General features: G+C 49.1%; 1 protein-coding gene across 1 annotated transcript in view; it reads right to left on the bottom strand.

Moving 5' to 3' along the window:
* Positions 1 to 22,880, bottom strand: part of LOC311227029 (oxysterol-binding protein 1-like) — a 117,602-nt gene that overhangs the window by 33,597 nt on the left and 61,125 nt on the right. The window contains exons 8-11 of the mRNA XM_084312536.1: positions 17,199 to 17,256; positions 15,228 to 15,392; positions 6,021 to 6,266; positions 3,005 to 3,125 (exon numbers count right to left, since the gene is read on the bottom strand). Coding sequence (XP_084168662.1) covers positions 3,005 to 3,125; positions 6,021 to 6,266; positions 15,228 to 15,392; positions 17,199 to 17,256 — 590 coding nt within the window. The remainder of the gene's footprint in view (positions 1 to 3,004; positions 3,126 to 6,020; positions 6,267 to 15,227; positions 15,393 to 17,198; positions 17,257 to 22,880) is intronic.

Here is a 22,880-nt window from a genome sequence, read left to right as displayed (position 1 = left end):
TAGAAGTGTGTGGTGTCTTTATGAGCCACTAGAAGTGTGTGGTGTCTTTATGAGCCACTAGAGGTGTGTGGTGGTGTCTTTATGAGCGACTAGAAGTGTGTGGTGGTGTCTTTATGAGCCCCTAGAAGTGTGTGGTGGTGTCTTTATGAGCCACTAGAAGTGTGTGGTGTCTTTATGAGCCACTAGAAGTGTGTGGTGGTGTCTTTATGAGCCACAAGAAGTGTGGTGGTGTCTTCATGAGCCACTAGAAGTGTGTGGTGTCTTTATGAGCCACTAGAAGTGTGGTGGTGTCTTTATGAGCCACTAGAAGTGTGTGGTGGCAGGGCTGTACACTGCGACGAGATTATCGCAAATTGCCCCTTTAATTGGCCGTTGCGATTGGTAAATAATATTTGGGGGCGGGCTTGCGAGTAGTGATTTCAAGCCTTGCATTCGCATTTCACTCCTAAATGATCCAAGGCGTGTGATGATGCTGAGCACTCAGGTATGATCAGCGGGGAAAATCAACTGAGCACTCACTCTGATAGACTCTGTCTGATTTAGCTATGAAGAAAAGTAAAGTTAGTAGTAGGGATGGGAATCGATGGTTCCTAACTGGGTTTTGGTCATATGCTCCCGAAATTCTCCCGCTGTTTGGCTGCTTCTATGTGCAGTGAAAACTACTCGAAATGCTTTAGAACCTAGTCATTGATTTAGTTCAGGGTTAGCCGCGGAGCTAACGCTAGCTAACGTGAGCTAATCAAGCTCACAGAGAGAGATAAACAGCTGACAGCAGGTAGTACAGGTACAAATACAATAAAACAAGGGGTGGGGGCTGTTGTGTAAACCTTGTGTCGCGTCAATCTGGTCCACACGTTACTCGTTCATATCTCAGCCCGTGCTGAGATATGCCCATTCGGCAGTCTGTTAATAAAGTTTTCAATCAGACAGATGTATGGAAAGGCTTTTATTATAACATTCGTTGAGGTAAAATCATTATGCCTCATTTAGTCATCCTGCGGAGCACTGGTCTCCTACTCGTCGGCCGCGGGGAGCTAATGTTAGTAGCTTTGTTGTTGTCAGCACACAGGACTTTCAGGAAGTCAAAAACGAATAGCGCTTGCCGATTGGTGCTAAGAACAGCAGGGCGGGTGCAAGCAGTGTAACGTAATTGGCAGACTCGACTGTCAATCAAAATTATTCTGTTTTCCGTCAGAATGAATGAATGAAAACTTTATTAACAGATTGCATAATGGGTACAATACAGTACAGGAGGATGAAGACCAGAAAAAGACTTTCGGCTTTTTTACACAAGGGTCCTCCATTTTCAATTCATCAAAACATTTAGAGACATACAAATATACAGTAGTTTCATAAAAATGCTAAAATGCTATTGATTGATTGATTGATTGATTGATTGATTTAAAACTTTATTAACATATTGCAGAATGGGTACAGTGTACAGCTCAATACATACAATTGTTAAGAGATGCAGACCAGAGAAAGACTTTTGTCTTGTTTACATCAGGGTCCCCCATTTTCAATTAGTCATATTTCATATCTAAATCATATAATATCTCATTGCTAAATATATGCAATATATAATCTAATAATCCAATATTCTAAATCTAATATATAATATAAAAATGCTAAATGCATGGGTATTTTATTTTGTCTTTAATGTTAGCTTGCAAACTCAAATACTGTCTTGGTAAGCCTCATAATGAATTGTTTGGGGTAAAAAAGAAAAACATTGTATCGTGTATCGCCGAAAGGTCAGAAAATATCGTGATATCATATTTAGGCCATATCGCCCAGCCCTAGTTGGTTCATTATAAAAGATACAAACCTGACAACAAAAGCACTTAAATGTTAAATAAAAGGACCACAGTAATGAGGCAGGAGGAACATATTTTTTTGCACTATAATGGTAAAATTGTTATTTAAAAATGTGCCCCTAAAACATATTTTTTTGTCCCTAAATTTCTAATTTAGGGGCAAGTGTGCCCCTAGTGAAAAAGCTTAGCGTACAGCCCTGGGTGGTGTCTTTATGAGCCACTAGAAGTGTGTGGTGTCTTTATGACCCACTAGAAGTGTGTGGTGGTGGTGTCTTTATGAGCCACTAGAAGTGTGTGGTGGGGTCTTTATGAGCCACTAGAAGTGTGTGGTGTCTTTATGACCCACTAGACGTGTGTGTGGTGTCTTTATGACCCACTAGAAGTGTGTGGTGGTGTCTTTATGAGCCACTAGAAGTGTGTGGTGTCTTTATAACCCACTAGAAGTGTGTGGTGGTGTCTTTATGGGCCACTAGAAGTGTGTGTGGTGTCTTTATGAGCCACTAGAAGTGTGTGTGGTGTCTTTATGAGCCACTAGAAGTGTGTGGTGGTGGCTTTATGACCCACTAGAAGTGTGTGGTGGTGTCTTTATGACCCACTAGAAGTGTGTGGTGTCTTTATGAGCCACTAGAAGTGTGTAGTGGTGTCTTTATGACCCACTAGAAGTGTGTGGTGTCTTTATGAGCCACTAGAAGTGTGTGGTGGTGTCTTTATGAGCCCCTAGAAGTGTGTGGTGTCTTTATGAGCCACTAGAAGTGTGTGGTGGTGTCTTTATGAGCCACTAGAAGTGTGTGGTGGTGTCTTTATGAGCTACTAGAAGTGTGTGGTGGTGTCTTTATGACCCACTAGAAGTGTGTGGTGGTGTCTTTATGAGCCACTAGAAGTGTGTGGTGGTGTCTTTATGAGCCACTAGAAGTGTGTGGTGGTGTCTTTATGAGCTACTAGAAGTGTGTGGTGGTGTCTTTATGACCCACTAGAAGTGTGTGGTGGTGTCTTTATGAGCCACTAGAAGTGTGTGGTGGTGTCTTTATGAGCCACTAGAAGTGTGTGGTGGTGTCTTTATGAGCCACTAGAAGTGTGTGGTGGTGTCTTTATGAGCTACTAGAAGTGTGTGGTGGTGTGTTTATCTGCAGAGACTCTTCCCTGTGCCTGGATTTTATTATTTCAAATCCCCTGCTTTGGTCTCTTACCTAAAGGCATGATGGAGAGGTATTTGCCCCTGAACTTGCTGGCGACGGTGATCTCCTGCCTCAGGGTCCAGCCTCGGTCGGAGATGGCGTGATGCGCGGCCGCAGGGGGGTGGTGACTGACCTGGTGGGGAAATGCAGGAGAACAATTTGTTTTGTCGCCTGATGAAAGCATCCCAACAGACAAATGATACGTTGGTGCGCAGACGAGATAAATCACAAAAGCCCATGATGCAAAATTAATCAATAGACCTCGTATATGTTCATGCTCCTATTTTGTCCACAGCCCCTTTCTGTCCTTCTCTGGTGCGTACTAGGGATGGGCGTGAGGAATCGTATGAGAAAAATCTATCTTAAATTATTTTTAAAAAAAAATTGAAAAAAAAACATATGTTCTTTCAATGCCGGAGCTTAACGTGGTAAAATCCTGTTAAATGCCACCACCCACTTAAATGATAGCGTTGTGAACGCATAATCTCTGTCTTAAATTGTGTCTAATCTATTCTGGAATACACAAAAACGTTGTAATTTTTCGGCCTATTTATGAATCATTTTCAAATAAACGCTAGATTATCGATAGTATATGTGTACTTATGCACGCTATAGAAACGGGCTGAAATATCGATTCTCATTTCCTGATCGCGCACACACACACATACACACATGGGGAAAACGCTGATATCTCTGTGAAAATAGCTCTGATTATCCTAAGACTGGTCAAACAAATTCCTTACCTCAGATCAGATGTTATCCAAAAAGATTATTCCAATTCCTGATCGCCATTCCAAATATCGATCACGTTTATTGATTCAGCATTGGGTACTGTATATACATAATCCACGCATTTTCCGGGCCGGCGATCACAATGGATTCTTCAGTTGGCTTGACGGTAAAGTAAAATGAGGAAACTGCCCCCCCCCCCCCATCAGTCTAAAGTAATGGGATGCAGTTACACAGGGAGAGACTATAGGGGGCGGTATCTTCCCAATTGAGCTCAGAGAGAGTCTGCAACACTAACCTGAGGCTCGATTGATGAAATATGAATTCAAATCGCCAATAAAAAAAAAACACGACAAACAAACGCTATATAGCGTTGGCGGCACTCAACGGTCGGCATGAACTAACGACAAAACGCGTGGCTGGCATTCAAAGTGTTAAACATATACGTAAATGAACAAAATTAACACTTTAATCGCCGGAGACGCCGAAACTCGTCATTCCCCGCCATGCTCATTCTGCCGAAGACGCCGTAACACGTCTTTGATATCAATATTACAAAAATCTGTGATCGAAATCATATTTCTCCCCCGGGGACCTGAGATATACTGCTGAGCTCCACTCAACTCTCTAACAGTTCAAGAGCGCCATCTGGTGGCCGATCGGCAGATGGCCCAACAGGAAGTGATCTGTGGATGAAGTGGTGCTCACCCATATTTCGTCCGGGCACTCGCTATCGTTAGAGGGACTCCATCTTGACACAGTGAACACCGATCGGTGCACATAACTCGATAAACAACATGATTTGGACGTATATACTATTATACAACCTGGAAATGGATCGGGTATTTATACATCCCATAATAGGAATATCTCTGCTCCACGCTCATCGCCCAACGGCCCGAGGAAGCTACGGTAAGATTCAGCGTTTTTTTTTAACGTGTTCCATATAAACTGCTCTGATGATCATATCACCCACACTAGATGAATGATATAACGTTGCCCACGGAATTATAAACGACCCCCCGCCCATCCGGTCAACATCAGATGATAAGTAGTAACTCCTAGAAGCACATCCAGTTGACATTTTTTATCTCGCACAGATTCCTACCAACCTGTATTTGATCATCAATATAATGCATTTAGGGCTATAAATCAAGTTCTGGAGAAAGCTGCAGAAAACGATAAAAACATACTTATACTTTAGACCATATTTTAGTATGAATATGTGAATGAAAAAGTATAACGTTGCTACACCCTGAACAATAGATATAGGACATTGAATGGGCCATAATAATGTCAATTTAGCAATACAATTTAAAAAGTTATAGTCCTGCAAAGAAGGGGAACTTCTCCATAGACAAATAGAACAGGCGAGGGATGGTAAATTATGAATTTAACCATGGCGATCAAAGTGTTAAGTAAAAAATCAAATAATAACAAAATAAATTTCAAAAATAATATATATATTTTTTTGTGAGTTTTTTTTCCCTTTTCGAGTAATACACCATCACTCGAGTATAGCATGCGATCAATCGATCTGGATTTTTCTTTAAAATGCCCATCCCTAGTGCGTACAGCCCTTTCTCTGGTGCGTACACTAGCCCTTTCTCTGGCGCGTACAGCCCTTTCTCTGGTGCGTACAGCCCTTTCTGTCCTCTGGTGCGTACAGCCCTTTCTGTCCTCTGGTGCGTACAGCCCTTTCTGTCCTCTGGTGCGTACAGCCCTTTCTGTCCTCTGGTGCGTACAGCCCTTTCTGTGGTGCGTACACTCCTCTCTCTCTCTCTCTAACCTGCTCACACAGAGAGCAGTAGCCTCTCTCCCTCCTCCTCCTCCCCCCCCCTCCTCCTCTCTCTCTCTAACCTGCTCACACAGGTAGCCTCTCTCCCTCCTCCTCCCGCTCCTCCTCTCTCTCTCTCTAACCTGCTCACACAGAGAGCGGTAGCCTCTCTCCCCCTCCTCCTCTCCCTCCTCCTCCTCCTCCTCCTCCTCCTCCTCCTCCCCCTCCTCCTCTCTCTCTCTAACCTGCTCAGACAGAGAGCGGCTCTCGCTCCTCCTCCTCCTCTCTCTCCCTCTCTCTCTAACCTGCTCACACAGAGAGCGGTAGCCACTCTCCCTCCTCCCCGCTCTCCCCCTCTCTCTAACCTGCTCACACAGAGCGGTAGCCTCTCTCCCTCCTCCCCCTCTCCCTCCTCCTCCTCCCACTCCTCTCTCTCTCTCTCTCTAACCTGCTCACACAGAGAGCGGTAGCCTCTCTCCCTCCTCCCCCTCCTCCTCCTCCCCCTCTCTCTCTCTCTCTAACCTGCTCACACAGAGAGCGGTAGCCGCTCTCGCTCCGCCGGTCCAGCTCGTAGGTCTCCCCCAGTAGGGGGTTGAAGGGCTTGCCCGTGCGGTGGACGGTGGTGGAGTAGGAGGAGATGGAGAAGGCCGCCACGTAGCAGAGCTGCTCCAGGGAGCTCTGGCACTTGGACCCCTTGTCCAGGAGCTCGTGGTACTCCAGGTCCTCCGAGAGGCGCTGCAGCATGGAGATGGGCTCGTTGAAGTTCACCTGGTGGGAGGAGAGGAGGAGAGGAGAGAGGAGGAGAGGAGGTGGGAGGAAGGAGAGGAGAGAGAAGGGAGAGGAGAGAGAAGAGAGGAGGTGGGAGGAGAGGATATGAGGTGGGAGAGAGAAGGAGAGGAGGTGGGGGGAAAGGAGAGATGGTGGGAGGAAGGAGAGGAGGTGGGAGGAGGAGGTGGGAGGAAGGAGAGGAGGAGAGAGGTGGGGGGAAGGAGAGATGGTGGGAGGAAGGAGAGGAGGTGGGAGGAAGGAGAGGAGGTGGGGGGAAGGAGAGATGTTGGGAGGAAGGAGAGGAGGTGGGAGGAAGGAGAGGTGGGGGGAAGGAGAGGAGGTGGGAGGAAGGAGAGATGGTGGGAAGAAGGAGAGGAGGTGGGAGGGGAGAGGAGGTGGGGAGGAAGGAGAGGAGGTGGGGGGAAGGAGGAGGTGGGAGGAAGGAGAGGTGGGGGGAAGGAGAGAAGGTGGGGGGAAGGAGAGGAGGTGGGGGAAAGGAGAGATGGTGGAAGGAAAGAGAGGAGGTGGGAGGAAGGAGAGGAGGTGGGAGGAAGGAGGAGGTGGGGGGAAGGAGGAGGTGGGGGAAAGGAGAGGAGGTGGGGAAAGAGAGAGGTCGGGGGAAAGGAGAGATGGTGGAAGGAAGAGAGGAGGTGGGAGGAAGGAGAGGAGGTGGGAGGAAGGAGAGATGGTGGAAGGAAGGAGATGAGGTGGGAGGAAGGAGATGAGGTGGAGGATGGAGTGGGAAGGAGGAGGTGGGGGGAAGGAGGAGGTGGGGGAAAGGAGAGGAGGTGGGAGGAAGGAGGAGGTGGAGGAAGGAGATGGTGGAAGGAAGGAGAGGAGGTGGAGAGGAGGTGGGGAGGAGGAGAGGAGTGGGAGGAGGAGAGATGGTGGAAGGAAGGAGAGGTGGAGAGGTGGGAGGAAGGAGAGAAGGTGGGAGGAAGGAGAGAAGGTGGGAGGAAGGAGAGGAGGTGGAGAGAAGGTGGGAGAAAGGAGAGAAGGTGGGAGGAAGGAGAGAAGGTCGGAGAAGGAGGAGGTGGGGGAAGGAGAGGAGGAGAGGAGGATAGAGGTGGGTGGAAGGAGAGGAGGTGGGAGGAGAGGAGGTGGGGGAAGGATAGAAGGTGGGAGGAAGGATAGGAGGTGGGGGGAAGGAGAGAAGGTGGGAAGAAGGAGAGAAGGTGGGAGGAAGGAGAGAAGGTGGGAGGAAGGAGAGAAGGATAGAAGGTGGAGGAAGGAGAGGAGGTGGAGAGAAGGTGGGAGGAAGGAGAGAGGAGGAGGTGGGAAGAAGGAGAGAAGGTGGAGAGAAGGTGGGTGGAAGGAGAGAAGGTGGGAGGAAGGAGAGGAGGTGGGAGGAAGGAGAGAAGGTGGAGATAAGGTGGGAGGAAGGAGAGAAGGTGGGAGGAAGGAGAGGAGGTGGGAGGAAGGAGAGAAGGTGGGAGGAAGGAGAGGAGGTGGGAGGAAGGAGAGGAGGTGGAGAGAAGGAGAGGAGGTGGAAGGAAAGAGAGATGGTGGAAGGAAGGAAAGGAGGTGGGGGGAAAGAGAGATGGTGGAAGGAAGGAGAGGAGGTGGGGGAAGGAGAGGAGGTGAGGAAGGAGAGGAGGTAGAGAGAAGGTGGGAGGAAGGAGAGGAGGTGGAGAGAAGGTGGGAGGAAGGAGAGGAGGTGGAGAGAAGGTGGGAGGAAGGAGAGAAGGATAGAAGGTGGGAGGAAGGAGAGGAGGTTGAGAGAAGGTGGGAGGAAGGCGAGAAGGTGGGAGGAAGGAGAGAAGGATAGAAGGTGGGAGGAAGGAGAGGAGGTGGAGAGAAGGTGGGAGGAAGGAGAGAAGGTGGGAGCAAGAAGAGAGAAGGAGAGGAGGTGGAGAGAAGGTGGGAGGAAGGAGAGGAGGTGGGGGGAAGGAGAGAAGGTGGGAGGAAGGAGAGAAGGATAGAAGGTGGGAGAAAGGAGAGGAGGTGGGGGGAAGGAGAGAAGGTGGGGGAAAGGAGAGGAGGTGGGAGGAAGGAGAGGAGGTGGGAGGAAGGATAGGAGGTGGGGGGAAGGAGAGATGGTGGAAGGAAGGAGAGGAGGTGGAGAGGAGGTGGGAGGAAGGAGAGAAGGTGGGAGGAAGGAGAGAAGGTGGGAGGAAGGAGAGGAGGTGGAGAGGAGGTGGGAGGAAGGAGAGAATGTGGGAGGAAGGAGAGAAGGTGGGAGGAAGGAGAGAAGGTGGGAGGAAGGAGGAGGTGGGGGGAAGGAGAGGAGAGAGGAGGTGGGGGGAAGGAGAGGAGAGAGGAGGATAGAAGGTGGGTGGAAGGAGAGGAGGTGGGAGGAGAGGAGGTGGGGGGAAGGATAGAAGGTGGGAGGAAGGATAGGAGGTGGGGGGAAGGAGAGAAGGTGGGAGGAAGGAGAGAAGGTGGGAGGAAGGAGAGAAGGTGGGAGGAAGGAGAGAAGGATAGAAGGTGGGAGGAAGGAGAGGAGGTGGAGAGAAGGTGGGAGGAAGGAGAGAGGAGAGGAGGTGGGAAGAAGGAGAGAAGGTGGAGAGAAGGTGGGAGGAAGGAGAGAAGGTGGGAGGAAGGAGGAGGTGGGAGGAAGGAGAGAAGGTGGAGATAAGGTGGGAGGAAGGAGAGAAGGTGGGAGGACGGAGAGGAGGTGGGAGGAAGGAGAGAAGGTGGGAGGAAGGAGAGGAGGTGGGAGGAAGGAGAGGAGGTGGAGAGAAGGAGAGGAGGTGGAAGGAAAGAGAGATGGTGGAAGGAAGGAAAGGAGGTGGGGGGAAAGAGAGATGGTGGAAGGAAGGAGAGGAGGTGGGGGGAAGGAGAGGAGGTGAGAGGAAGGAGAGGAGGTAGAGAGAAGGTGGGAGGAAGGAGAGGAGGTGGAGAGAAGGTGGGAGGAAGGAGAGGAGGTGGAGAGAAGGTGGAAGGAGAGGAGGTGGGAGGAAGGAGAGAAGGATAGAAGGTGGGAGGAAGGAGAGGAGGTGGAGAGAAGGTGGGAGGAAGGCGAGAAGGTGGGAGGAAGGAGAGAAGGATAGAAGGTGGGAGGAAGGAGAGGAGGTGGAGAGAAGGTGGGAGGAAGGAGAGAAGGTGGGAGCAAGAAGAGAGAAGGAGAGGAGGTGGAGAGAAGGTGGGAGGAAGGAGAGGAGGTGGGGGAAGGAGAGAAGGTGGGAGCAAGGAGAGAAGGATAGAAGGTGGGAGAAAGGAGAGGAGGTGGGGGGAAGGAGAGAAGGTGGGGGAAAGGAGAGGAGGTGGGAGGAAGGAGAGGAGGTGGGAGGAAGGATAGGAGGTGGGGGGAAGGAGAGATGGTGGAAGGAAGGAGAGGAGGTGGAGAGGAGGTGGGAGGAAGGAGAGAAGGTGGGAGGAAGGAGAGAAGGTGGGAGGAAGGAGAGGAGGTGGAGAGGAGGTGGGAGGAAGGAGATAATGTGGGAGGAAGGAGAGAAGGTGGGAGGAAGGAGAGAAGGTGTGAGGAAGGAGAGGAGGTGGGAGGAAAGAGAGAAGGTGGGAGGAAGGAGAGAGAAGGAGGAGGTGGGAGGAAGGAGAGAAGGTGGGAGGAAGGAGAGGAGGTGGAGAGGAGGTGGGAGGAAGGAGGAGGTGGAGAGAAGGAGAGGATGTGGGAGGAAGGAGAGATGGTGGAAGGAAGGAGATGAGGTGGGGGGAAGGAGAGGAGGTGGGAGGAAGGAGAGATGGTGGAAGGAAGGAGAGGAGGTGGAGAGAAGGTGGGAGGAAAAAGAGGAGGTGGAGAGAAGGTGGGAGGAAGGAGAGGAGGTGGGAGGAAGGAGAGAAGGATAGAAGGTGGGAGGAAGGAGGAGGTGGAGAGAAGGTGGGAGGAAGGAGAGAAGGATAGAAGGTGGGAGGAAGGAGAGGAGGTGGAGAGAAGGAGAGGAGGTGGAGCGAAGGTGGGAGGAAGGAGAGAGAAGGAGAGGAGGTGGGAGAAAGGAGAGGAGGTGGAGAGAAGGTGGGAGGAAGGAGAGGAGGTGGGGGGAAGGAGAGAAGGTGGGAGGAAGGAGAGAGAAGGAGAGAAGGTGGGAGGAAGGAGAGAAGGATAGAAGGTGGTAGGAAGGAGAGGAGGTGGGGGGAAGGAGAGGAGGTGGGGGGGAAGGAGAGGAGGTGGGGGGGAAGGAGAGGATGTGGGGAGAAGGAGAGGAGGTGGAGATAAGGAAAGAAGGTGGAGAGAAGGTGGGAGGAAGGAAAGAAGGTGGAGAGAAGGTGGGAGGAAAGAGAAGGTGGAGAGAAGGAGGAGGTGGGAGGAAGGAGAGAAGGTGGAGGGAAGGAGAGAAGGTGGAGAGAAGGAGGGAGGAAGGAGAGAAGATGGAGAGAAGGTGGAGGGAAGGAGAGAAGGTGGAGAGAAGGAGAGGAGGTGGGAGGAAGGAGAGAAGAGAGGTGGGGGGAAGGAGAGATGGTGGGAGGAAGGAGAGGAGGTGGGAGGAAGGAGAGGAGGTGGGAGGAAGGAGGAGGTGGGGGGAAGGAGAGAAGGTGGGAGGAAGGAGAGAAGGTGGGAGGAAGGAGAGGAGGAGAGATGAGAGGTGGGGGGACGGAGAGATGGTGGGAGGAAGGAGAGGAGGTGGGAGGAAGGAGAGGAGGTGGGGGGAAGGAGAGAAGGTGGGAGGAAGGAGAGAAGGTGGGAGGAAGGAGAGGAGGTGGGAGTAAGGAGAGGAGGTGGGAGGAAGGAGAGAAGGTGGAGAGAAGGTGGGAGGAAGGAGAGAAGGTGGGAGGAAGGAGAGGAGGTGGGGGGAAGGAGAGGAGAGGAGGATAGAAGGTAGGTGGAAGGAGGAGGTGGGAGGAGAAGAGAGGAGGTGGGAGGAGAGGAGGTAGGGGGAAGGATAGAAGGTGGGAGGAAGGAGAGGAGGTGGGAGGAAGGATATGAGGTGGGAGGAAGGAGAGGAGGTGGGAGGAAGGAGAGGAGGTGGGAGGAAGGATATGAGGTGGGAGGAAGGAGAGGAGGTGGGAGGAAGGAGAGAAGGTGGGAGGAAGGAGAGGAGGTGGGAGGAAGGAGAGATGGTGGAAGGAAGGAGAGGAGGTGGAGAGAAGGAGAGGAGGTGGGAGGAAGGAGAGATGGTGGAAGGAAGGAGAGGACGTGGGAGGAAGGAGAGATGGTGGAAGGAGAGAAGGTGGAGAGAAGGTGGGAGGAAGGAGAGGAGGTGGAGAGAAGGTGGGAGGAAGGAGAGGAGGTGGGAGGAAGGAGAGAAGGATAGAAGGTGGGAGGAAGGAGAGGAGGTGGAGAGAAGGAGGAGGTGGAGAGAACGTGGGAGGAAGGAGAGAGGAGAGGAGGTGGGAGGAAGGAGAGGAGGTGGAGAGAAGGTGGGAGGAAGGAGAGGTGGTGGGGGGAAGGAGAGAAGGTGGGAGGAAGGAGGAGGTGGAGATAAGGTGGGAGGAAGGAGGAGGTGGAGAGAAGGTGGGAGGAAGGAGAGAAGGTGGAAGGAAGGAGAGGAGGTGGGGGGAAGGAGAGGAGGTGGGGGGAAGGAGAGGAGGTGGAGAGAGGGTGGGAGGAAGGAGAGAAGGTGGGGAGGAGAGATGGTGGGGGGAAGGAGGAGGTGGGAGAAAGGAGAGGAGGTGGGGGGAAGGAGAGAATGTGGAGAGAATGTGGAGAGAAGGAAAGAAGGTGGAGAAGGTGGGAGGAAGGAAAGAAGGTGGAGAGAAGGTGGGAGGAAGGAGAGAAGGTGGAGGGAAGGAGAGAAGGTGGAGAGAAGGAGGGAGGAAGGAGATAAGGTGGAGAGAAGGAGAGGAGGTGGGAGGAATGAGAGATGGTGGAAGGAAGGAGGAGGTGGGGGGAAGGAGAGGAGGTGGGAGGAAGGAGAGATGGTGGAAGGAAGGAGAGGAGGTGGAGGGAAGGTGGGAGGAAGGAGAGGAGGTGGAGAGAAGGTGGGAGGAAGGAGAGGAGGTGGGAGGAAGGAGAGAAGGATAGAAGGAAGGAGAGGAGGTGGAGAGAAGGTGGGAGGAAGGAGAGAAGGATAGAAGGTGGGATGAAGGAGAGGAGGTGGAGAGAAGGAGAGGAGGTGGAGAGAAGGTGGGAGGAAGGAGAGAGGAGAGGAGGTGAGAGGAAGGAGAGGAGGTGGAGAGAAGGTGGGAGGAAGGAGAGGAGGTGGGGGGAAGGAGAGAAGGTGGGAGGAAGGAGAGAGAAGGAGAGAAGGTGGGAGAAGGAGAGAAGGATAGAAGGTGGTAGGAAGGAGAGGAGGTGGAGAGAAGGTGGGAGGAAGGAAAGGAGGTGGGGGGAAGGAGAGGAGGTGGGGGGAAGGAGAGGGTGTGGGGGGAAGGAGAGGAGGTGAAGAGAAGGAAAGAAGGTGGAGAAGGTGGAGGGAAGGAGAGGAGGTGGGAGGAACGAGAGAAAGTGGAGAGAAGGTGGAGGGAAGGAGAGAAGGTGGAGAGAAGGAGGGAGGAAGGAGAGAAGGTGGAGAGAAGGAGAGGAGGTGGGAGGAAGGAGAGAAGGTGGGAGGAAGGAGAGAAGGTGGAGGGAAGGAGAGGTGGAGAGAAGGAGGAGGTGGGAGGAAGGAGAGAAGGTGGGAGGAAGGAAGGAGAGGAGGTGGGAGGAAGGAGAGAAGGTGGGAGGAAGGAGATATGTTAGAATCGATTATAATCGGGGCGGTTAGGTGGTTGAGCGGAGATTGCGTTCGTCACCAGCCCCGGAGCTGTGAGCTTGGTTCGCCTGTTCGAATCCAGCTCACAGCTCCGGGGTTGTCACCAGCTTGGCTGGCCGTCTGCACTGATACAATTGGCTGTATCAGAGGGTGGGAGAAGCTGGCGGGGTGGGTCCGGGTCGTTGTAAACAGCGACTCCTACAGTTCGGTCGGGGCGCCTGCTAAGCGCGGATTGGACGTGAGGGGGATAGTGTGGTCCTCCCACACGCTACGCCCTCTCAATGAGAATCCGCGCTGCCAGGTGAAAAGAAGCGGTGATTGGCTGGACGTGTGTCGGAGGAAGCACGTGGTAGCCTCCACTCTCCCAAATGATCTGACTGTGGGGGGTAAAGCGCAGCGACCAGGAAGGGACTGGGAATTGGCATACGACTAACATTGGGATGGGAGAAAATCGGAGGAAAATGGAGGGGGAAAAAGACCAATAATAAAAAAAAAAAAAAAAAAATCGATTATAATCTAAATTAGGAATGTCGCACCTCAGCCAGGAGAATTTAACTTTCCACTCGGGCCTGAACGCTCGACATTTCTGTTTCTTTTCCGCGGGAGCAACCACGGCATCGGCGGTCTCTGTGACTTCAGAAGACTCATCTTCGTTGTCATTATTATTAGACCTGCTTGTGCTTGGTTTCATGAAATATTTGTTAAGCTTAGCTTGTTTGGCCATCTCTCTCTCTCGCTCGTATACCTGTTTGTCGTTATGGTGGCTGGCCAGACAGGCTCAAAAAAAGAAAGAAAAAAAGATTCACATCTGAGCGGCGCCATCCGCGCTTTATCAGTGAAGCAACAATGAAACAAATGTAATGATTGTTTCGTTCATCGCATAGAACTATTTAATTTTTGCCTATTTGAATACAATTCAAATAATAAAATTGTGCTTAGAGGAATTATTTTCACCGGACATTATGACCGGAGAGATTTAAATATTCGGACTTCAACATATTATGCCGGTCAAATACCGGTAATTACCGGCTAACGGAAACGCTGCTGTGGTCACACTAACCGGCTCTGTGGCTCTGTGGTCACACTAACCGGCTCTGTGGTCACACTAACAGGCTCTGTGGTCACACTAACAGGCTCTGTGGTCACACTAACAGGCTCTGTGGTCACACTAACCGGCTCTGTGGTCACACTAACCGGCTCTGTGGTCATACTAACAGGCTCTGTGGTCACACTAACAGGCTCTGTGGTCACACTAACAGGCTCTGTGGTCACACTAACAGGCTCTGTGGTCACACTAACAGGCTCTGTGGTCACACTAACAGGCTCTGTGGTCACACTAACAGGCTCTGTGGTCACACTAACAGGCTCTGTGGTCACACTAACAGGCTCTGTGGTCATACTAACCGGCTCTGTGGTCATACTAACAGGCTCTGTGGTCATACTAACAGGCTCTGTGGTCACACTAACAGGCTCTGTGGTCACACTAACAGGCTCTGTGGTCACACTAACAGGCTCTGTGGTCACACTAACAGGCTCTGTGGTCACACTAACAGGCTCTGTGGTCACACTAACAGGCTCTGTGGTCACACTAACAGGCTCTGTGGTCACACTAACCGGCTCTGTGGTCACACTAACCGGCTCTGTGGTCATACTAACAGGCTCTGTGGTCACACTAACAGGCTCTGTGGTCACACTAACAGGCTCTGTGGTCACACTAACAGGCTCTGTGGTCACACTAACAGGCTCTGTGGTCACACTAACAGGCTCTGTGGTCACACTAACAGGCTCTGTGGTCACACTAACAGGCTCTGTGGTCACACTAACAGGCTCTGTGGTCATACTAACAGGCTCTGTGGTCACACTAACAGGCTCTGTGGTCACACTAACCGGCTGTGGTCACACTAACAGGCTCTGTGGTCACACTAACAGGCTCTGTGGTCATACTAACAGGCTCTGTGGTCACACTAACAGGCTCTGTGGTCATACTAACAGGCTCTGTGGTCATACTAACAGGCTCTGTGGTCACACTAACAGGCTCTGTGGTCACACTAACAGGCTCTGTGGTCACACTAACAGGCTCTGTGGTCATACTAACCGGCTCTGTGGTCACACTAACAGGCTCTGTGGTCACACTAACAGGCTCTGTGGTCACACTAACAGGCTCTGTGGTCATACTAACAGGCTCTGTGGTCACACTAACCGGCTCTGTGGTCACACTAACAGGCTCTGTGGTCATACTAACCGGCTCTGTGGTCATACTAACAGGCTCTGTGGTCACACTAACCGGCTCTGTGGTCACACTAACAGGCTCTGTGGTCATACTAACAGGCTCTGTGGTCACACTAACAGGCTCTGTGGTCACACTAACAGGCTCTGTGGTCATACTAACCGGCTCTGTGGTCATACTAACAGGCTCTGTGGTCACACTAACCGGCATGGGGATCTTGGAGAGCTCCTTGCCGATGCAGTTCTTCATGATGCTCCAGAGGTTGAGGGAGTAGTTGGGCTTGTCGGGGATGCGGCAGCGCCGGGTCCTCAGCGGCACCAGGTCCAGAGAGGGCGACTCCGGGTTCAAAGCCAGCGGCTCCTCGTTGAGCTGAGGACCGACCGACAGGGGAACAACGATTTTCATTTCAACCTTTATTTAAAATCGTAAGCTTCTGAGGTTTCCCCTCATTTACAGAAACGACGATTGTACATGATACTACCCGATACTAGGGGTGTAGCGATTCGACCTCACAACGATTCGATTCGAATACGATTCTTCAGGCAACGCATCAATTTCAATGCATCATGAAATCTCTTCATTTGACCACGATTCGATAGAAAATTTATTGAAAATTAATTGAAAATCTATCGAATCGAATCAGTTAATTCCCCAAAAAGATTTTAATACACAAATGTGGCTGGGGGAACTGATTCACTCAGCATGAATGGACTATAGGTCAATAAAAACACACAAAAAAACATTAAAACAAATAATAAAATAAAAGTAAAATAAAAATGTATTACGATTAATTTAGATTATAATCGATTCTAACATATTCAAATCGATGCATCAAATCGAACACATTAGAATCGATGCATTTTGATTAATCGATGCATCGTTACACCCCTACCCGATACTATAGTCTACATATATACTGATATATGATAGCATGTACAATAATAGCATGTACAATAATTCTGTATATACCATATATATACAGTATATCTATTGTTACCATATATATGTAGCATATCTGTCTGTACATACTCCTTTTACAAATCTGTAGATACTATACCTATATCTGTACATATCCCTTACCTACTCTTATTAGTTACGCTGCTGGCCAGTATGACTTACTACCATTAGGGATGTGCATGACTGACCAAAATCATTTTCGAATAGTCTACTGTTCTTAACACTTTGAGTCCCAACTTTGTCGTTAGTTCATGCCGACTGTTGAATGCCACCAACGCTATATAGCGTTTGTTTGTCGTATTTTTTTTATTAGCAATTTGAATTCATATTTCATCAATCGAGCCTCACGCTAGTGTTGCAGACTCTCTGAGCTCCATTGGGAAAATACCACCCCCTATCATCTCTCCCTGTGGTACTGCACCCCATTGGATTAGACTGATGGGGGGGGGGGGGGGGGTCCAGTCTGATTTTACTTTTCCGTCAAGCCATCTGAAGAGACCGATCGCCGAACTGCAAAACAACGTGGATTATGTATTTACAGTACCCAGCGCTGAATCAATAAACGCGATCGATATTTGGAATGGCGATCAGGAATTGGAATAATCTTTTGAGAACATCTGATCTGAGGTAAGCAATTTATTTTACCAGTCTTGGGGTAATCGGATCTGTTTTCACCTATATATCAGTGTTTGCCCCATGTGTGTGTGTGTGTGTGTGTGTGTGTGTGTGTGTGTGTGTGTGTGTGTGTGTGTGTGTGTGTGTGTGCTGATCAGGAAATGAGAATATATTTTTCAGATCGCTTCTCTAGCGTGCATAAGTACACATATGCGTTTATTTGAAAACTATTCATAAATAGGCCGAAAAATGACAATGTTTTTTGTGTATTCCAGAATATTCCAGTAAATGCCGTTTATCACGGAATCTATATATTTTCCTGAAACTTTCAAGAAAACAAGGGCTTTTCAAAATGCTATAAACCGGAAATGAACTGATTAAAAAACAATCCGTTTCGACAATGTTGACTGCAAACAAGTCATTGATAAGCGACGGGCAGATTAGACACATAGCCATCATTTAAGACATAGATTATGCGTTTAGAGCGCTATCATTGAAGTGGGTGGTGGCATTCAACGATAAATAGTGCACGCCACGCTGGCAATCAAAGTGTTAAGACCGAATATTCGAAACAGTACAGTAGAGGCTGGAGAAGAGACTCACCGATTGATCGTCGGGACACATTTCACTGTTGAAGCCACTGATGTTGCTGCTCGACCTTCTGTTTAAACAAACCCAGGAGAAGAAGAAAATACGTTCACTAACAAGATACCGTAGTTAGATATTCTAGGGCTGTGACTTTTCAAATCAAAGTTCCAACCTGGTGAAATATTAAAGGTTACAACTGATTGTAGTGACTGCTCTACATGCACCTCCGAGGCCTTGGATCAGTTATTCACCGCCGTCTGTCCGTGGTCCTGTCAACTGATTAACAGTATTAACACACTGTTAACAGATTAACAGTCAACGCGGTTTCATTGCTGGGTTAAGTACTTCTATTCTATTCACATAATACGCCTAATTCATATATCTACTCCATTCACATATATGCCCACCACTTGTATCTATTGCTATGTCCGCCTACTACAATCTCATGAGCTGTCTAACGCCTGTCCCGTCTCCCTGTCTCCCTGTCTCCCTATGACTTGCTGTCCTGGAGTGTTGACTGGAGTGTTGGACGTCCCGTGACGAAGGCCGGGAGGTTGCGACCCCCTCTGCGTGCCCCCCTGTCTCCGGAGGTCTCGTAGTGGTGACCGGAGTGCCGGATGTCCCGCGATGATGTCGGGGAGTTCGCGACCCTCTCTGCGCCGCCCCCTATCTCCCTGTCTCCGGCTGTCCCTGAGCAACGACCGGAGTGTTAAATGTCCCTTGACTAAGACGGGGAGGACGTGACCCTCTTTGCGCCGCCCCTGTGCCTCAAATAGATTCGCTATCAGCTCTATCTTTAATCTGTCAAAATGTTCAGTTGCTATCGCTATTAGCTCTATCTTTAATTTTTCAAAATGTACAGTTGCTATTGCATGCACTCATCTGTGTTCCACTACACACATGAGTGCATGCTTACCAACTGTCCGTCTGCAACACTACTATCACCAACATCTAAGAAGGGAGATCCCCCCTTGAATGGCCCTTCTAAGGTTTCTCTCCTCCACACTGCCTGTGGAGCTTTTTTCCCTATTGTTAGGTTTTAGTGAGTTTTTTCTTACCTTCGCGTGCGGTATGTCTGGGAGTGCTTGCATTCTTTCATTTATTTGCATTCATCTAAAAATGTTTGGACCTTATGGTGTTCTTGTTCTGTTCTTGACTTATTGTTATGTTTTCTTCTTGACTTGTTTAAAGAAGATCTGTACGGCCCATGGGGACATTAACGTGTGTTGTCGGGCCCTATAAATAAATTTGATTTGATTTGATAACTGTAATGACGTGATGGAATCATTCTGGCGGGGGCGTTACTGCAGCCAAGAAGCTGATAGCTATGAGGTGGAATGAACCTGAGAAACTCACACTGATTAATTGGTCTCAGACACTACCGGATGTCATCTATATGGAAATATCTACTGCACATGTAATTGGGATAATAATAATAATAATAATAATAATAATAATAATAATAATAATAATAATAATAATAATAATAATAATAATAATAATAATAATAATAATAATAATAATAATAATAATAATAATAATAATAATAATAGATCAAATTTATATAGCGCCTTTCATAGAACCCAAGGTCGCTTTACAATCAGGACAAAAAATAGGGCAAGGAAAGTAGGGGGGGGAGGGGGAAGAGGGGATGAGGGAAAGTAGGGGATAATGGACCTAATTTAATCTAAAACTAACTGATGGGGAAAGCCTTGGTGAAGAGGTGTGTTTTTAGAGCGGATTTGAATGTGTCCAGGGTTGGGGCGTTGCGGATTTGGGGGGGGGGGAGAGAGTTCCAGAGGGTAGGGGACGCCACGCTGAAGGCTCTGTCCCCAAAAGTCCGTGACCTGGTGCGAGGGATGGAGAGGAGACCTAGATCAAAGGATCGTAGGTTCCGGGATGGAGTGTACTGGTGGAGGAGATCAGACAGGTACCGGGGGGCGAGGGCATGGAGGGATTTGTAGGTGAGGAGCAGGAGTTTGAAGGTGATGCGGAACCTGACTGGAAGCCAGTGGAGATGGATGAGGGTGGGGGTGATGTGCTGCCAGGGCTTGGTGTGAGTGAGAACCCTGGCAGCTGAGTTCTGGACATACTGGAGCCTGTCCAGGGCTTTGCTGGGTACCCCGAACAGGACTCCATTACAGTAGTCCAACCGGGAGGTGACAAATGAGTGGATCAGGGTCTCAGCCACAGAGTCTGAGAGTGAGGGTCGGAGACGGGAGATGTTCCTGAGGTGGTAGAAGGCAGACTTGGTGACAGATTTGATGTGGGAGTGAAATGAAAGTGTGGAGTCAAGGGTGACGCCCAGGTTACGGACTTCGAGAGACGGGGAGATGGAACAGCCGTCAACGTGGAGGAGATCTCCAACCTTCCCGAGCAGTGCCTTGGGGGCCACAACCATGAGCTCTGTCTTTTTGCTGTTGAGTTTAAGTAATTTGGTTGCCATCCAGGTTTTTATAGCATGGAGGCAGTTGACTACAGACTGTGGGGGGAGCTGGGAGGATGGTGAGGTGCTGATGTAGAGCTGAGTATCATCAGCATAACAGTGAAAGTTGAGTCCGTGGTGACGTATAATCTGACCGAGGGGGAGCATGTAAATGGTGAATAGTAGGGGACCCAGCACAGAGCCCTGGGGGACACCGTGGTTGACTGGGGCCGGGGGGGAGGATGAGCCGCTGACGCTGACAAACAGATCTATTTGTGAGATATGAATGAAACCATGACAGAGCTGTACCGGTGATGCCTAGGTTGTCGGAGAGGCATTTGAGGAGGACTGAGTGGGATATTGTGTCGAACGCCGCGGAGAGGTCGAGAAGGATGAGGAGGCTGATGTGTCCGGAGTCTGCAGCAAGGAGGAGGTCATTAGTGATCTTGATGAGGGCGGTCTCTGTGCTGTGATGTGCTCGGTAGGCTGACTGAAGGGGTGGGACAGGCCAACATTGAGCTGTGGGTCGCAGCGGCCGAGAAAGTAAAGGCCACTATCTAGCAGCGGAGCGGGGTTGGGGTGTTGGTCCTGGGGGGTCCAGGGGTCCTGGGGTGGGGGAGGAAATGTCTTTTGTGATGTCTTTTGTGGTGTCTGTAATAGTATAAGTTGGTTTTTATGTTGTGTAATTATTATTTTTATTATTGCTAATGTCGTTATTATTGTTGTGGTAGTGTGGGGTCTTGTTATTATTATTAATGTATTGCCTTGTTTTATGTATAAATTGGAAAAAATATATATTTGATAAAAAGAAAAACTGTAACGACGTGATGGAATTCTAAATCGGAGCTCTGCAGATCAGGCTTGTCCCACTAACAATTTAGTAAGCTGCTCTCCAGAGTCCCAGAATATGATCTTTAACCCGTTCACTATGACAGTACAGAAGGTTAACCCTTAGTGAAAGGGTTAATCTTCTGTAGTGTGGTAGTGAAAGGGTTAACCCTCTGTCGTGTGGCAGTGAAAGGGTTAACCTTCTGTATTGTCACAGTTAAAGGGTTAACGGCATGTGGCTACATTGATCCGCTGTGTCTGTCGGTCTACGTCTGTTAACCCTTTCACTATCGCACTACCAAACGGTTAACCCTTTCACTGCGACAATACAGGTTAACCCTTTACTATTACACTACAGACGGTTAACCGACAGTAAAGGGTTAACTTTCTGTAGTGTGGCAGTGAAAGGGTTAATTCATTTTCAATTATTAGTTTTCATTATCAATTTGTTGGACAGACAGTGTTTCCTGTGACAAAATGGCATCCAATGTAATAAAAAAAGTCAACCAACGAACACGATTCTTGTACCGGATCTCCTCACTGGTAAACAAGAATACCCTGAAGACTCTAGCAGGAGCACTCATTCAAGGGTACTACGACTATGCTTGCACCTCATGGTACCAAAGCACCTCAAAGGCGCTAAAAACAAAATTACAAACATCTCAAAACAAACTGGTCAGACTACTGCTTGACCTTACTCCTAGAACCCACCTCACCCCTGCCCACTTTGACAACCTAGGATGGCTTAGAGTAGACGACAGAGTACAGCAACTTGCAATGGGCCTGGTCTACAAGATACACTACACAACCAAGGTAGTGGTACCCATGTACATGACAAAATACTTCCCAAAGGTCAGTGAATACCACGATCACAACACCAGAGGGAGCTCCACAAATCATGTTAAACCCAGATTCGGCTCAAACAAGGGACTAAACACGTTTCGCAATTATGCCACATCAATGTGGAACGCCCTACCCAAAGCTGTAAAGGAATGTGAATCACTACCCACTTTCAAAAACACTCTCAAAAAACACCTAAGGGAGACTGCAACTCGAAACTGGCCCCTGTAAATGTCCGAACACAACCCCCTCCAATGTACAGTAAATTACCAAGTATGGTCTTGTCAATAATCCAATGTACAGTGTTGTTTGTACAGTTGTACAGTGTCCCCCACCCACCCCTCCTACCCAACACCCCCCCCCCCCCCCACTCCTACCCAACCCCCCCCCCCCCCCCCCCCCCCCACTCCTACCCAACCCCCCCCCCACCCACCCAACCACCTCCAATGTACAGTCCCCCACCTACCCAATCCAATGTACAGTTTCTACGCCTAATGTATATACTCTTTTCTTTCTGGACTCTTTTTGTATCACAAACAGTACTGTAATTGCAAATCTGGTATGTCATAAATGTATAGATGTAGCAGTACTGTCTATCTGTATGTCATGTATGTCATATATGTTACGATGAATTGAAAATGGGGGACCCTGATGTAAACAAGACGAAAGTCTTTCTCTGGTCTGCATCCCCTTAACAATTGTATGTATTGAGCTGTACTGTACTGTACCCATTCTGCAATCTGTTAATAAAGTTCTCATTCATTCTCATTCATTCACTGTTGACGTTAGGTTGAAATTTTAAAATAAACCAACGGACAGTAATACCTTCCGTCACTTTTCTATCTGTTCATTGACGGACAGATCAATGTGGCGTATTGATCACATACTGTGCAAACATACTGTCGCTGGTCTGAACTGGTCCTCTGAGCTCCTCTCCAGTCAAACATACTGTCGCTGGTCTGAACTGGTCCTCTGAGCTCCTCTCCAGTCGAGCTTTCTCTGCTGCAGTTTAATCAGAAATATTTCCAAATCGTTATCGTTGTGCAACGTGTCGCGTCTCTGGAGCCTCTTCCTCTCCTTCACATGGTTATGCTCCAAAAATAAGCAATCAAGATTGTAACCAATGAGTTATAAAGCACATACAAATTATTTGTTTTTAAAAGTTTCAGTCCTGAAATTAAAGGACCTGGTGGATTACAAAACCGCCCAATTCATGTACAGAGTCATACATTACTGCCTTCCTGACAAGATACAGAACATGTTCTGTGAGAGAGCGGGACTCCAAAGATATAACCTTAGAGGGAAACTCAAACTGGAACAGCAATCTTCAAGAACAACCAGGAAGGCTATGTGTATTTCTCTGTGTGGAGTTACCTTGTGGAATGATCTGGAGGAGGAGACCAAATCCAGTAAATCTATAAGTATATTAAAGAGGAAGTTTAAAAAGATGGTGTTCGCAAAGTATACCAGAGAGGAAGTCCAACTTATTGTATGAGAACGATTTGAGGGGAAGGGTGACATGTGTGTGTGTGTGTGTGTGTGTGTGTGTGTGTGTGTGTGTGTGTGTGTGTGTATTTGCCAATTGTATTGTATCATATGTTGTG

The sequence above is a fragment of the Notolepis coatsorum genome, assembly GCF_963971535.1.
Source record: "Notolepis coatsorum genome assembly, chromosome: 4".
In the NCBI taxonomy this organism is placed as follows: Eukaryota; Metazoa; Chordata; class Actinopteri; order Aulopiformes; family Paralepididae; genus Notolepis; species Notolepis coatsorum.
This window is presented reverse-complemented; position numbering and strand designations above follow the sequence as displayed.